General features: G+C 53.7%; 6 protein-coding genes across 6 annotated transcripts; 3 read left to right on the top strand and 3 right to left on the bottom strand.

Moving 5' to 3' along the window:
* Nucleotides 1-153: 153 nt before the first annotated feature.
* On the bottom strand, nt 154-1,073 carry B0I36DRAFT_166159 (uncharacterized protein). The gene has a single exon (XM_046148729.1). It carries the CDS (start codon nt 927-929, stop codon nt 219-221), a length of 711 nt encoding a protein of 236 aa, XP_046008675.1. The 5' UTR covers nt 930-1,073; the 3' UTR covers nt 154-218.
* A 3,197-nt stretch (nt 1,074-4,270) lies between these two features.
* Nucleotides 4,271-5,225, top strand: B0I36DRAFT_332555 (uncharacterized protein). Its single transcript, XM_046155133.1, has 2 exons — nt 4,271-4,793; nt 4,916-5,225. Exons 1-2 carry the CDS (start codon nt 4,370-4,372, stop codon nt 5,098-5,100), a joined length of 609 nt encoding a protein of 202 aa, XP_046008674.1. The 5' UTR covers nt 4,271-4,369; the 3' UTR covers nt 5,101-5,225.
* Nucleotides 5,226-6,278: 1,053 nt separating this feature from the next.
* B0I36DRAFT_250387 (uncharacterized protein) lies at nt 6,279-7,501 on the top strand (the record flags this gene model as incomplete). Its single annotated transcript, XM_046150539.1, has 2 exons — nt 6,279-6,688; nt 6,751-7,501. The coding sequence occupies 2 exons, from the start codon at nt 6,279-6,281 to the stop codon at nt 7,499-7,501; spliced, it is 1,161 nt and encodes a 386-aa protein (XP_046008673.1).
* Nucleotides 7,502-8,231: 730 nt separating this feature from the next.
* B0I36DRAFT_387483 (uncharacterized protein) lies at nt 8,232-9,347 on the top strand. The gene is made up of 2 exons (XM_046161180.1): nt 8,232-8,806; nt 8,883-9,347. The coding sequence occupies exons 1-2, from the start codon at nt 8,623-8,625 to the stop codon at nt 9,068-9,070; spliced, it is 372 nt and encodes a 123-aa protein (XP_046008672.1). The 5' UTR covers nt 8,232-8,622; the 3' UTR covers nt 9,071-9,347.
* Nucleotides 9,348-9,359: 12 nt separating this feature from the next.
* B0I36DRAFT_274844 (uncharacterized protein) lies at nt 9,360-10,898 on the bottom strand (the record flags this gene model as incomplete). The annotated part of the gene is made up of 8 exons (XM_046151362.1): nt 9,360-9,589; nt 9,657-9,682; nt 9,755-9,931; nt 10,038-10,212; nt 10,290-10,315; nt 10,373-10,436; nt 10,505-10,534; nt 10,598-10,898. The coding sequence occupies 8 exons, from the start codon at nt 10,893-10,895 to the stop codon at nt 9,471-9,473; spliced, it is 915 nt and encodes a 304-aa protein (XP_046008671.1). The 3' UTR covers nt 9,360-9,470.
* Nucleotides 10,899-11,057: 159 nt separating this feature from the next.
* Nucleotides 11,058-11,782, bottom strand: B0I36DRAFT_417163 (uncharacterized protein; the record flags this gene model as incomplete). Its single annotated transcript, XM_046162104.1, has 4 exons — nt 11,058-11,123; nt 11,183-11,458; nt 11,514-11,610; nt 11,677-11,782. 4 exons carry the CDS (start codon nt 11,780-11,782, stop codon nt 11,066-11,068), a joined length of 537 nt encoding a protein of 178 aa, XP_046008670.1. The 3' UTR covers nt 11,058-11,065.
* Between the last annotated feature and the right edge of the window lie 784 nt (nt 11,783-12,566).

Raw genomic sequence — 12,566 nt, 5'->3', positions numbered from 1 at the left:
GGCTGTTCAGGATTTACCAAGGTTATCTCTCAATAATCAAGTGTGAAATTCAGCTGTGTCAAGCTTGAGCACAACATCATGTGGCACGGGACCAGGCTGTGACAACAAAGTCGTTTGCTGCCGTAGTTTCTTCTGAAAGGGCGACTGCTTCGCAAATCTGTCCTTCAGATTCAAACGTGCCTCCATGTTGCATCTATCTTGGCCAGTGACACCAGGCCTTAGCTAAGTCTCCGTTGCGCTACGTATGCATTCTGCTCAAAGCTATCGTAGCAGGCATTCGTATGGTCCATGCAGGGGACGCCTCGTTGTGGGATCAGCCTCAGGTCCACAAAGCGATTCGGGAATTCCCGCCAGTTCCACTCGCTTCGCTGCGAGAGAGAGCCCAGACCGTAATCAAGTGGGATTCCTGCCAGCTCGTCGTCTGTCCTGCTAGGAGTGGTACTGGTGCCGGGCGTGTTACTGTGGTCTGGTTGAGACCGGCCCGTCATCCCGCCGGCCTCGTCGAGGTTTCTCCAAAAGCCCGGTGAGAGTACCTGTCTCATCGAGGCTTCGCCATTGAGCCGCCTCAAGTCCTGCACAATTCTGCTCTGAAGTGGTAGCCATTCGTGCTGCTTGTAGCCCTGCACTAGAGCGTGACCATTAGCGCGGGTCAGAGATATTCTGACTGCTAGGATTGGCTCATTAGAGTAGGTGATCCGGCAGCAGGCGTCCAGGCGCATCATGACGTCGTCTTCAAGCCCATAGCGGAGGCAGGCATTGACGATTCTATGGGCATACGTAATGCAGTCTTGACCCCACCACTCAAAAGGGTTGTGAACAAGCCTGTACAGAAGCAAACTCCATATTTCTGTAGCCTGAAGATTGGGAAAGTTCTCCGGATTGATGACATGATAAGGCGACGTGCCAGAACGGAAGATGTAATGAAGCATTCGGATAGCTCGATTGGTGCGCGGATAACTTTGTACCACATCCACGACGCTGTCGACGAAGTGAGAATCCTGTGACAGCAGGTCGCGCAAAGTGTCTGATCTGGATGGAGGGCTGCTCTTCTGCTCGAAGATTTCGACCACAAGCTGTCGCATTGCAACATGGTTGACGATGGAGTATGGTGTGATTCTGCTCGAATCTGTGCAATGCGGCCCTCGACTGAGCTGGTTGGTCGAACTGTCTCCAAGTGCTTGGTTTTCCAAGAAGTGGCCATCTAACGGATGAGATTTATGTTTTTCAGAGCGAGACACGATAGCTGACTCGATTTCTGCCAAGTCTTGTAGAAGACGAGATGTATCAAATCCCCCGAACTGAGTAGAAGTGTATGCAGCGGGTCCGCATCGAAATACTTCCATGATTTCATGTAGATCCCATGTCGTAATCGACTTGGGTCCAAAGCGCTTTGGGAAGTCTTTAAGCATGGCACAGGGAAAGACAGAGTAATCGCCAGTCGGAAGCAACTTGATAGCGACAAGTATTATTCGACATGATAGGTGAAACATCTCATCGATCGAGATATAGCGCTCAATCTGTTCCCTGACGTCGTTCTGATGCATGAATTCGTGGGCAGTGCTGTGCATGAAGCAGACGAGTTTGTGGCCTGCGTAGATTGCCTCTGGTGGCTCATAGATGTCCAAGAATCCTTGACAGAGCCCTTTAACCTGGCGGCTAGCCAGGGAAGCCTGCTTTATAAGCTCCGAGTCGTTGAGAGGCTCTTGTGCGATGTCCGTGGCGGACTTTGGATCTGAAATCAGGTTGTTCAAGAATTTGTATCGGATGAGGTCACGTCCTGGTTTGAAGGACCTGAATGCCGTGTACATGAAAGCCGCATACGCACGCTTGCGATCATCGACTGGTATCGAGTCGAAAAGATGTCGATACAAACTGCCAAGTTCCTCTGGTAAGGGTGGCATCTTGGCGCGCAGATCCAGGATGTCGTCGCCGTTCAAGATCCCAGCTTCGATGGCCTCAAGAACAAGTCGTACCCAGAGAAACACTCCCTCTGCTTTCCGGACTATGTCGTATCGCAGAGACAGCAGGTCATGTTCACTGACAGTCTCTGCCAGCTGGGACGCGTCCATAAGACTTCGGGTCGTCAGTATCTTGAGGTCGTCCTGTGTAAACTCGTGGATGCGAAGTCGACCATCATTTCGGAACCCGAACTCGAAAGCAGGCCACTCCCGGCTTGACACACACAGTTTGATACTTTCCGAGCTATAAGCTGCCCACTCATGAATTTTCCGCACGAGCTTGATCGGTGCACCGTTGAACTCATCTAGCCCGTCGATGAACAAGGCGAACGCATTGCCTTTGAGAATCTTTGGTTCGCTAAGCAGCGTTTCGAAAGTCATGACAATGTTCGAGCCGACCTGTGTGCCAGATAGAGCCGTAAGGTCCAGAAGGCCAGGGGCGGCTCCCAGGATCTGGCCGAGCAAACACTTTGCGAGTCCGAATATGCTGTTCTCCTCGTCCTCACCCCACCTGGAGAAAAAGGCCTTCGCGCAGATCAGGCGTTTTTCGCCTGCCCACTTCTGGAGGTAAGGTCTGGTGCTCTTGTGGTTCCATATGAACTTCATCAGTGTCGATTTGCCTGCGCCAGGCTTGCCGGTAATATGAAATATGCAGGTCTGGCTATAGGGAGGATGGCTTTCACCTTGTCGTAGGGCTTGTGGCTTGACCCCTTGTAGCCAGCTAACGAACTCTTTGTGCTTTGCATTCTTTAACGCACGACTTTCCGTCTGCCAGTCGACCTGGCCCACAGAAGACTCGCTCAATAGCGAGGTGGCTTGTATCTGACGAGGCTCGGGGATGCCGCTCAGGAGCCATTCAAAAGTTCCGTCGTGGGCATTCTCCACTGTTTCGAATCGCGCGCTCATCTTCGGGTATGGCATATTCCGTAGTATTGCATCACGCTGCACAACTGCCGTGATGGCCACGAGCACTGGCTGTAGTGAATTGGTGATGAGGCGCACGTCTGCAGCAGACGTCTTTCGGAAGCTGTCAATGATTGTTTTAATCCTCTCTACATCAGCCTGGGTAGTGCTGGTGGTGGTGATGAGCGCTTCGAGCCTTTTAGATAGTGTCGAACTGGAGACATCTGGAAATTAGACTGATCTTCTCCTCGCGCCCCTCTATATGAGCAAGAGGCAGGACTCACCGCGACAAGTTACTGATCTGCAAATTGAGCTGCCTGCAACAGTCGTCCAGCTGCCGCTGGATGTCTTCACGCTCCGACTTGGTCCTGACATGGCGGAAGAGGCTCGTGATTGCGCTCTTCTTCTTTCCATTCTGCGTAGCTCGGACTTTGCTCGTCTGCATTTCCAAGCTGGTGGCAAGCTGTGTACAGCGCTCTGCAAGCCGGACGAGCGCCTGTTCATCTTCTGTCAAACTTCCGCTACTCCTGGCGGCCTTCGTCTCATCGATGAGTTGTGCGGCGAGTCTTGCGGACTCGCGCGACAGGAAAGAGGCATGCTCGACCTGCTTGGTGACACCGCCGGGCGAGGTGTAGATCTCCCTCACAATCTTGTAGGCATAATCGACAAACTGGCAGATGTTGGCAGTAAGACTGAGGACCGTCAGCGCCTCCATGGCGGCAGGCGGGCCTCGCACGGCACGATGGAGACAGAAGATCGTCAACCGTCTGCAAGTCAGGCAGACAGAATATACTGCGTTATACAACCAACCGGTCAGGCGGGGGAGGAAGGAAGCTGGGCGGCGTGGGGGCGAAGGGGCGGGGAGCCTCGAGCATCGCCACCATTGCAGCTACAGGCCCTGGCCATGCACCCTGCAGATGCAGAGGCTGAGCACGTGTCTACATCGAGACTCTCGAGGCCGCCAATCAGCCTTAATCAGAAGGCGCGTGAAACAGTCACTCATGGCAGGCCAGCATGATTTCAGCGCTGGTCCGCGGTCTGGTTCATCGAAAAAAAAGAAAGGAGGACGGCATACAGACAGTCAGAGCGCCAGTGCCATGGGAGCTGAGGAACTGCTGGAGAACCATGCGAACCCAAATCCAGTAGCGTTGTCAGCCGTCGGGGAATAGCAGTTTCTCCATGTCGTGGGGTATATTTCCAGCACAAACCCCATGAGTTTGAGGAGGGACAATTCAGATGGTAAATGCACGTGGACTCGGGAAGCTCACCTTGCGGGAACCAGTGCTGCGTCTCGTGCACAATTCTCCGTAGCGATATTTCCTTGCCAGGCAGCCTTGACTATCGCATTACAGTCTGACGACACCAACTATCGGACGTGTGCCACGAGCACTTTTCTTCTGCGCGAAAGGGGTAGCACGCATGCATTGGGCTTTCCAAGCCACTTCAACTATCCCTGGAGCAACCGAACTGGCCTCGGCCAAGACCTCGAACCTCTCAGAGACAACATCATGCTTGCGAGTCACTTGACCATCGTTGCGCATGTAGCTCTAGCAGTCCTCTCGGCTGGTCACGAGCACAACATCACTATGCTTGCCGGTGCGCGACTCCCGGTACAAAGTCCAGAAGATGGCAACATCCTACCAGCTCCAGAAGCCTTCGTCGCCCTACCAGCACCAGAAACGGTCTTCGCCAGCCCGGACGAAGACCGTTTCTATGGATATGCGCACGCGTTTGACACGCTGATCATGGCATACATTGAGTCTGTCTTGGACGAGCTTGTCAAGGCCGCAGACAAGATGTTCGAGGTCGCCAAAGAGCATCCCCAGCTCTCCATCGGAGCTTTACTTGTCATTGGCGCTCCCCACCTAGCTGGTGGCCCAGCAGTGGCGATCCTGCATGCCCTTGGCTTCGAGACAGCAGGAGTTCTTGCCGGTATGTAGAACAGTCCGAATTCGCCGTCACGAAGCCACAGCGTCTCGTCCCATCTGAGTGACAATGCTCAGGGACATGACCGGAAGCCATACATGCTAATGGTGTTGGGCACGCCACTCCAGGATCTACTGCAGCAGCCCTTCAGTCCGCCATCGGCAGTGTTACTGCTGGGAGCATCTTTGCGATTTTGACGAGTGCTGGAGCTGGAGGCCATGGTGTGGCTGCCATCACCGCGGCACTCCAAGGAGCAGGAATCAGCCTCATCTTTTCAGATGTTTTACGCGGCCTGGGATTTGCGGATTACTAGGCTTCCTAGTATCCCTGGCAGCTATAGCCAAAACTATTGAACGCCAGTTCGCTGCGGGCAGTATCTTTCCAGTCGTGTAAAGTGCCATGTCAGGCAGGTAGCTTGTGGGGTTGGGAGACTGGTGCACGCGGTTGCCACGATTTACTGGAGCTCTTATGAGAGACGGGAAATTTGGCGATAAAAAGAATAAACAGCCCCCTCGTCTAAGCATCAGCTATTCTGCGCAGAAGGCCTCAACTTAGTAAGCTAAAGCACTATGAATGGCTCACTTTTAACACATGAACACCCCGTCCAGGCTGGTGCGGGACGATCCCCACCCCGTACATGGAGATCGAACTTCCGACGCTGGTTCGCCACAGACCTATACATGCTCTGGGCGGTCATGCAAACATACAATAGGCGCCTAATCCGTGCCTGGCTCGCCTGAATAGGTGGGCCAGGTAGCGCATGGAAAAGTTGTTTGCACAAGTTCTTCGAGTCGATCGACCTGGCGGGGTTGAGCTGGGCTTGCTGACAGGGGGCACATGCCGGCGGCAACATGCCGGCGGCACTTGCCGGGCGCTTATTCGGACGCCACTCAGACGTCAGGCGGATGGATGCCCGCCAACACCGAGGCGTCACGATTCGACATTCGGGGTTAAGCGTCTGGCCGGGCAGTTATCATACCGGGTCTCCACAGGTGACTCTCTGTAATCACAGCCACTCTCGCGTTCATCATACAAGACCTAGGCAGAGTTCGGCAGCACGAGGATCTTAAAGCCTCGCTCGCGGCTCCACGTGGCACTGTCGCTCAACAACATCCATCTACAGGCAAGCACAGAAAGCCACTGGCTCGATGGACTTCTTTCTATGGTTCAAGCAGCAAAGAGACTAACCAGGTCGTAGGGGTGCCTAACGTGTCCGGCGTGACTTCTCGCGCGCGCGGGTTCTTCCGTGGTTCAGACGCCTCTGACCTCGAGAAGAAGCGGAAGATGAAGTGGCACGCGGGCGGTGCCCTAGCGGGGTGGCCCCACTCTCTGCGGGGAACAAGGCGAGGTTTTTTTATTCCTTGGAGTCTTGGAGGTTCATGTCGGAGACTCATGTTTGTTGGCCTCTCGGGCTAGTCTACTGGCCGTCTGATCAGGCTTCCCGCGGGCGTTCGTTTCGTGTTACTCATAGACTTCACGCCAAACTCCCAGATGGACCCACTGAGTATTAGCGTGGGTATTCTTGCCATCATCACGGCAACCGTCCAAACTAGTCGGGCACTCTACGCTACTCTCCAGACGCTACAGGATCACCCGCGGGCGATCCGGCTGCTCGTCGAGGAGCTGAGGGGCCTCAACGATGTCCTTACTTCGCTCGAAGCCCTTGCGGCCTCGGACACAGAGGCCCTCCAGCCGCTCAGGCTGCCACTAGAGCAGTGCTGTAAAGCTTGCACAAGTTTTCAGATTTTGCTTTTGGAATGTACAAGGCATTCTGGTGGTTCGAAAATAAGCTTCAGGGACTGGGCGAAGCTGCAGTACATGGGCAACGACGTGTCCGGGTTCACATCAGCCATCGCAAGCTATAAATCAACGATATGTATCGCGCTGGCAGATGCAAACTTGTGTGTTACCCAAATCCTCCTCTGCCCACCCCAGCCACTCAAGACTCACCAAGTTCGCGCAGGCGCTCGAGCACCGTTACACTGCAGGTCCTCAACGACTACAAGACAATGATACACGATACTACCAGGGACCTCGAAGACCGGCTGGAGCAGATCAATGCCAGGCTACAATCGCTCGCACCAGTCAAGGCACAACGTATAGCTGTCGATGACTCAATGGTCCAGAGTCTCCAGCGGGAACAGGAGAGCACCGCAAAGTGCTTGGAGATCTGCACAGACGTACTGAAGAACATCACCGGCATGAGATTTCAGCCCATCTCGTCTGAGGCTTTATCAACAACAACGACAGCCTGGCTGTCACCCGAGGCCTTGACACGAGCAGATACCATTACGCTCTCAACACTGAAAGAATGCAGTGAGAAGCTTAAAGACACCATAAGGACCTTGCAAGTCCATGGCGATGAAGCTCAAACTCGATTGAGGGGGACGTTTTCTTCGTCGTCAACAGCAGCCGTAGTCGAGACAGACTTTGTCCCCGAGTCAGATGGACTCGGATCTGAACTCGAGAGCACAAAGCAGTGTCTCGCAATATGCAACGTAGCATCGCACACAGTATCATCAGGAGCGGTTCATGTGTTGGAAGATGTTGACATAGGGGTTGACGGGCAGCAAATGCTCATCGCATCGCTGGGCGAGCTCTTCAACGTCAAGAGGGTCACGATCGGCGAACGCGGTACCCAAATCGTTGGGACGTTCACACCAAATGCGCTCGAGGACCTCGTTAAAAACCAAAGAAGAAATCAATCACCCTGACCTGAGCTCTCTTTTTGTAATCATGAATCGTCCTTGGTCTAGGAATACTTGTCTCGATGCCGGAGTTCCATATCTCCTCGACGTTCCTCGTCAGCTCTACCTAGGTCTTGGGTCCCCCCCAAGAATGCGTCCCCCCTGGCTCTTCGCAAGGTTTGTGGTGCTAGGCGTCGTGCTTCCGTTTGTCTGGACTGGGCGTGGCCGATCGCGCAAAGAACGCGCCATCTCCGTGATCGAGTTCTCGGTCCACATCCCACTGCATTGCACACCCCTCTCCGCCACCTCTACATCTTTGGCATTCTGTACACGGTTGTCGACGGAGACGAGTAATTGAATTGCATCGACGCCTATCTTGATATTTTCGAGATTGACAACAGGAGGTGATGGAGCTGTCGATGGCTCAGTCGGAGTTGCAGGATCTGAATCCATGTTGAGGGCTGGCGGCTTGACAGTATTCTGCACACGCAGAAGGGGTAAGGCAAATCGTGCTAGGCACAGGAAGAAGAACTGGAGTTAAGCGATGAGGTCGCGCAGCGGGGTAAGGACAGGCGAGCCTGGTTAACGGGCCTGGGCGGTGAAAAGGAGCAGAATCATTCATTATCACGTGATTCTTCGACTGGGCGAAGTGCCGTAGTCAATGGGACAGGGATAAACCCTTTGTTATTGCCTGGCTCGGCTTGCTTCCGAAAAAAAATCGAAACTCATTTGTTTTATTCGGCAACAGCTCACAGATCAACAGACATAATTCAAAGAATAGATTGTCCAACTTGTCGAGGACAAGGACAAATCTGGAGAAGAGTTGTGTCGTTTGCGCGAGATTCCCAAAGTTAGCCCATCTGGTGAGAGCCTGTTGACCTGGCCTTGCTGGTCGGCCGCAGATACAACCCGGATATGCGGTTGGCGCCTAGATGTTGGTGGTGTGCCACCAACCACCGGGGGCGCTTCGCGCAGGCTCTCTGCGAGGCAGAAAATGCCATTCTTGCTGCTTCTATTTAAAAGTGTCCAGCTGTAGTCTGTGGGCATTCAGACGTCCTCCGTTTATTGCCAGCCGAGTCCAGCGATTCTAGCAAGCACACCTAGTACAGACACAACTTGCCGCTCCATCATCCTCCACGGGCGTCATCATGTCACGGGCTGCTTCTGTCAGCACAATCCACGCTGCCATGCTGCGTGTGATCAGGAATAGCCCTGTCATCTCAAGTCTTGGCGCAGGCGGTCTCGCCCTTCTCGGCCTCCCCGGCATTGCATTCAGCGTCATTATCGGTATCATACACCTCATCGGGTTTGGCTCCCTCGGTATCGGTCCCGGTAGGAAGACAACCCCACATTCACAACGAGAATGCGCTAGTTGAGACATGATGCTGACTGGCCACACAAAACGCAGCGTCTGTGGCGGCCGCCAAGCACGCGGCCATAGGCATTGTCGCAGCGGGAAGCTGGTTTGCGACGCTGACGAGCGCAGGGGCGGGCGGATATGGAGTAGCTGTAATCACCTCGATGGTCAAGCTTCTTGGGGCATTTCTAGCCAGTTTGGCCGGGGCGATCGGTATTTTGCGGTTGTCAAGAGCTTGAAGCGGATGAAGTATGAGGCGCGAGTGCCGTGCTAGCGGCGTGGGACTTGGTTGTACAGAGGGCAGCAAGTGGAATACTGGTGCTTGCATCGTGAGTGCCTCGAAACATGAAAACGTCATATTGCTTTCAATGACGCGCGAGACAAGGCTGGACACCCACACTACTTTTTCTTTTTTAGCTGGGACGCCACGCTCGCCAGGACGTCACTTCGCCATGTTTCACTATCCCTCAACCCTTGAGTTTTGCCCAAGGGTGCATCGAGACGGGTATTAGGCGGGCTTGAGACTGTGGAATTTTTACTTCTCACCTGCCATTTCATATGTGACAACCCTTGTCCAGCTAGCATTCTACTTTCGCGACTGATAAATTTGCACCAGCATCCTGATATCTGCCAAGCAGCTCATTGACCAGAGCAGAACTGCTGGTCAAGGCTCTTGATGGCTCTGATGATGACCTCGAGCTGCGCAACCGCCTGATCATGGTCATACTTTGAATATCCGCCGTCGATCATAGAAGCCCCTAGTCATTGAAAAAGAGTTCAGCATGCCAATTTTTTAGGGTTCCGTAGGACGCGGGTGGTACTTACAGAGATAATCAGGCTGCGGGATAATACTATATTTTGAGCCATTAGCTGCCGATATTCGCAGAACTCTGCGAGCAACGAGAATGGAATGGATTGCTTACCCGACTGAGGGAACATCGCTATAGCCCCATTTGCTCGCTCCCCCGACGCCATACCATTTGGACCGAACTCCGTTGACCCTCAGGGGCTGCAACAGGGCCATTCGCAGATAGTCGGGCGAGCCTTCAAAGGCTTCAAGGTAGGTACTGCGCATCGCGTCGCTCTCGGATGAACCGTTGCTGTAGCCCCCACGTTAGAACTTGTCACACCTAGAGACTCATTGTTGCGGGACATGAGAACACAGTGAGTGGTGGGAAAGGTGAGCAGTAAGTAGGGTCGACTGACGCGAAGGTCCACATGGGTTCGGTCCAGCCAGTTGCCGTGTACACTGGACCCGACTCGGTCTGCACATCCTTCCACTCAATGGCGCCAAAATGCTCAATGCTGATCTCGGCATACGCATTCGCCATCAGATCCGGCCTCTGGCCCATCCAGTCACTCTCGTTCAACTTGTCGCCACCTGGTTCGTGGAGGATCGATCAGTATCTTGCTGCAAACATTTCTTGATGCATTCAGAGATCCTCTAGCGGTACTCACTCAAGTGACCAGTCGTCATGACAAGGCTAGGAAACACAGTTAGCAAAAATAGATTTACATAGCTCCCCGTGAGTGCGACTTACTCAAGGTTTATGAACGGGAGGTTTCGAGAAAAGTATTCAGCAAGAGTCAAGAGCATTATTGGGCCTGTTGACAAAAGTCTCAGTTAAGTTATGCTGGTTGATCGAGCTGCGTTGAACCATTTGTGTTCCTACCGTTTTCTTCAATGATACTAGGACCGTCACCTGTGAGTTAAGACATCAGCACTGGCCTTATCGCGTTCACAAGACAGAATGGTAGAAACCCACTGTGAGTGTAGAGAACGATGCTATTGTTCGTCTTGCCGGTCCCCTCTAGGTGGCTAATTAGCGTGTAGGTTGGGGCCTCGTAGCTTGGAGCGTCGAGAATGACGGACATGTCGCTGATTTGATTGTCGTGGATGAGCTGGCGGATCGTCTCGCCAGTCGAGTTCCCAACATAGAGCGTTGGGCAACTGTAGGTGCCGTCGCCCTCAGGCGCGTCCGAAGGCAGCCACTGAAGGGCAGCATTCTCATCAGACGCGTCCACCCAGGAGAGAACGACCGCCGCAACGTTGAGCTCGTTCATTTCTGGCGAGGGGGGTCAGTCAATTTGTGCTGCTGCCAATGAGGGATCCGGGGCTGGTCCGTATCTTACCGGTAAAGTTCAGCGTCTTTGCCGAGATCCAGTGCGGATTTGTGAGGTTACCAAGCTGTGCAAGGCTGCGTGAGTGTCTCGAGACACAATCTGGGAGCTGGTCATCTCGTGCCACCACTCACCTCGGGTATCTCGTCTTCCGAGATGTTTCGCGAAGTCCTATGCCAGTGAATCAGACTTGTTGGTATCAACGTAATCGGGAATCAGCATTGACAAACCCAAAAAGGCCATAGCCAGGAGCACTGTAGTTTTTGGTCACGGTGGGATTGTCAAAGAAGGCGATGGTGCCTGGTTCTAGTCCTTTGAGATCCAGTGAGCTAAACACTGCCTCTTGTGTGTGTGGATCGACTGCGTACGATCCGGCGTCGTGGACCTTGCCGGTGACTCCGCGAGCTCCAGTATTGCCAGAGTAAGGATAGTAGCCCGTGGTCTTGAAGCCAACACGAGTGCCGTTGGCCAAGGTTGCCTCTAGGGACCACCAGCGAGGATCCCAGCTGGGACGGATTAGTCGATGGCTGCGGGAGAGAAATGCCATCCCGGAAAGCTTACCGGTACATTGTGTAGTTTAGAGTTGATGTCGTCAAGCCAGCTACGTTCATCGCGCTGGCGATTGAGTCCAGCATGGAGTTCTGTTGGTCGCTCGCAGCTGAAGCCAACGAAGACGTTAGGGGACAATGCTATATAAACGGAGGCAAGTATACTGGTGGCTTACGCAGTCGCGGCCCCCGAAGGGCGGTCTGGAAGATACGATCATGGAGTCGCTGTTTGTCCAGTTGGGTGAGAGCGCCGTCCTGGATATCGGTGGCGCGCGATGCCATGCAGAACACGGACAACGCAAACAAGGCGAGGATGAAGTCCATTGCATCGGATTTCAATGTGTGGCAAAAGGAGGAGATGGTGCTACGATTCGGCTTGTTGCTGCTCCAACACCTGAGCGGGAACTTGCAGTACTTATGCTTTTCGTTTCGGGCTGCTAGCCTAGCTACTTGAGACAATGCTTGTCGATCCATGCACTCACGGGTCATGAGGTCTCATCCGATACGTCACCACCCATGCGTCCATTTGCTAATTACAGACCTGCAGGTCGCTCAAATCGTTGAGCCAGCCGTGCCTGCATTGATGACAGGGCAGCACGGACGGCGAGGCAAGTGTATCGCGGGCTACGAGAAAGTGAACACAGCTGTTGCTGCTGGAAAAATGGAACCATCACCATCAAGATGCGGCGGCGCCGGCGGGCCGCGCGTATCCCTTTGTCAGCACGTCCACCTGGGGGCGCACATCAGCTCAGGGAAGGAAGAATATCAATGTGCAGGAGGTCGATCTCCATGCACTAGGGTTTTTATGCTGTGCACTTGCCCCAACTGTTCTCCACATCGGAGGATGAGAACTAGGCTATTGAAGCACTCTAACCAACACAAGCAAATTAGCACTCACTAGCGCCTCCAGCCTTCCGGGGGCCATCCCTAAAACAAAGTGCCCGAAAATAGGGACCTGTCAGCCCTTAGCTAAGCATTATCCCCCGTAAAGCTGGCGTACGTGCCAAGCCACGGCCTTGGCTTTCGCCCCATTGGGAGGCGGCGCGTATGGACCTGAACTGTTTTC

The sequence above is a fragment of the Microdochium trichocladiopsis genome, assembly GCF_020744255.1.
Source record: "Microdochium trichocladiopsis strain MPI-CAGE-CH-0230 chromosome Unknown B0I36scaffold_9, whole genome shotgun sequence".
Taxonomy (NCBI): domain Eukaryota; kingdom Fungi; phylum Ascomycota; class Sordariomycetes; order Xylariales; family Microdochiaceae; genus Microdochium; species Microdochium trichocladiopsis.
This window is presented reverse-complemented; position numbering and strand designations above follow the sequence as displayed.

Bases quoted from the DNA above. Each gene is read 5' to 3' on its own strand.
- B0I36DRAFT_332555 (XM_046155133.1), top strand. From the start codon at position 4,370: ATGCTTGCGAGTCACTTGACCATCGTTGCGCATGTAGCTCTAGCAGTC. The intron at 4,794-4,915 runs GTATGTAGAACA...ACGCCACTCCAG, and splicing joins GACAGCAGGAGTTCTTGCCG to GATCTACTGCAGCAGCCCTT.
- B0I36DRAFT_166159 (XM_046148729.1), bottom strand. From the start codon at position 929: ATGCTTCATTACATCTTCCGTTCTGGCACGTCGCCTTATCATGTCATC.
- B0I36DRAFT_387483 (XM_046161180.1), top strand. From the start codon at position 8,623: ATGTCACGGGCTGCTTCTGTCAGCACAATCCACGCTGCCATGCTGCGT. The intron at 8,807-8,882 runs GTAGGAAGACAA...CACAAAACGCAG, and splicing joins CTCCCTCGGTATCGGTCCCG to CGTCTGTGGCGGCCGCCAAG.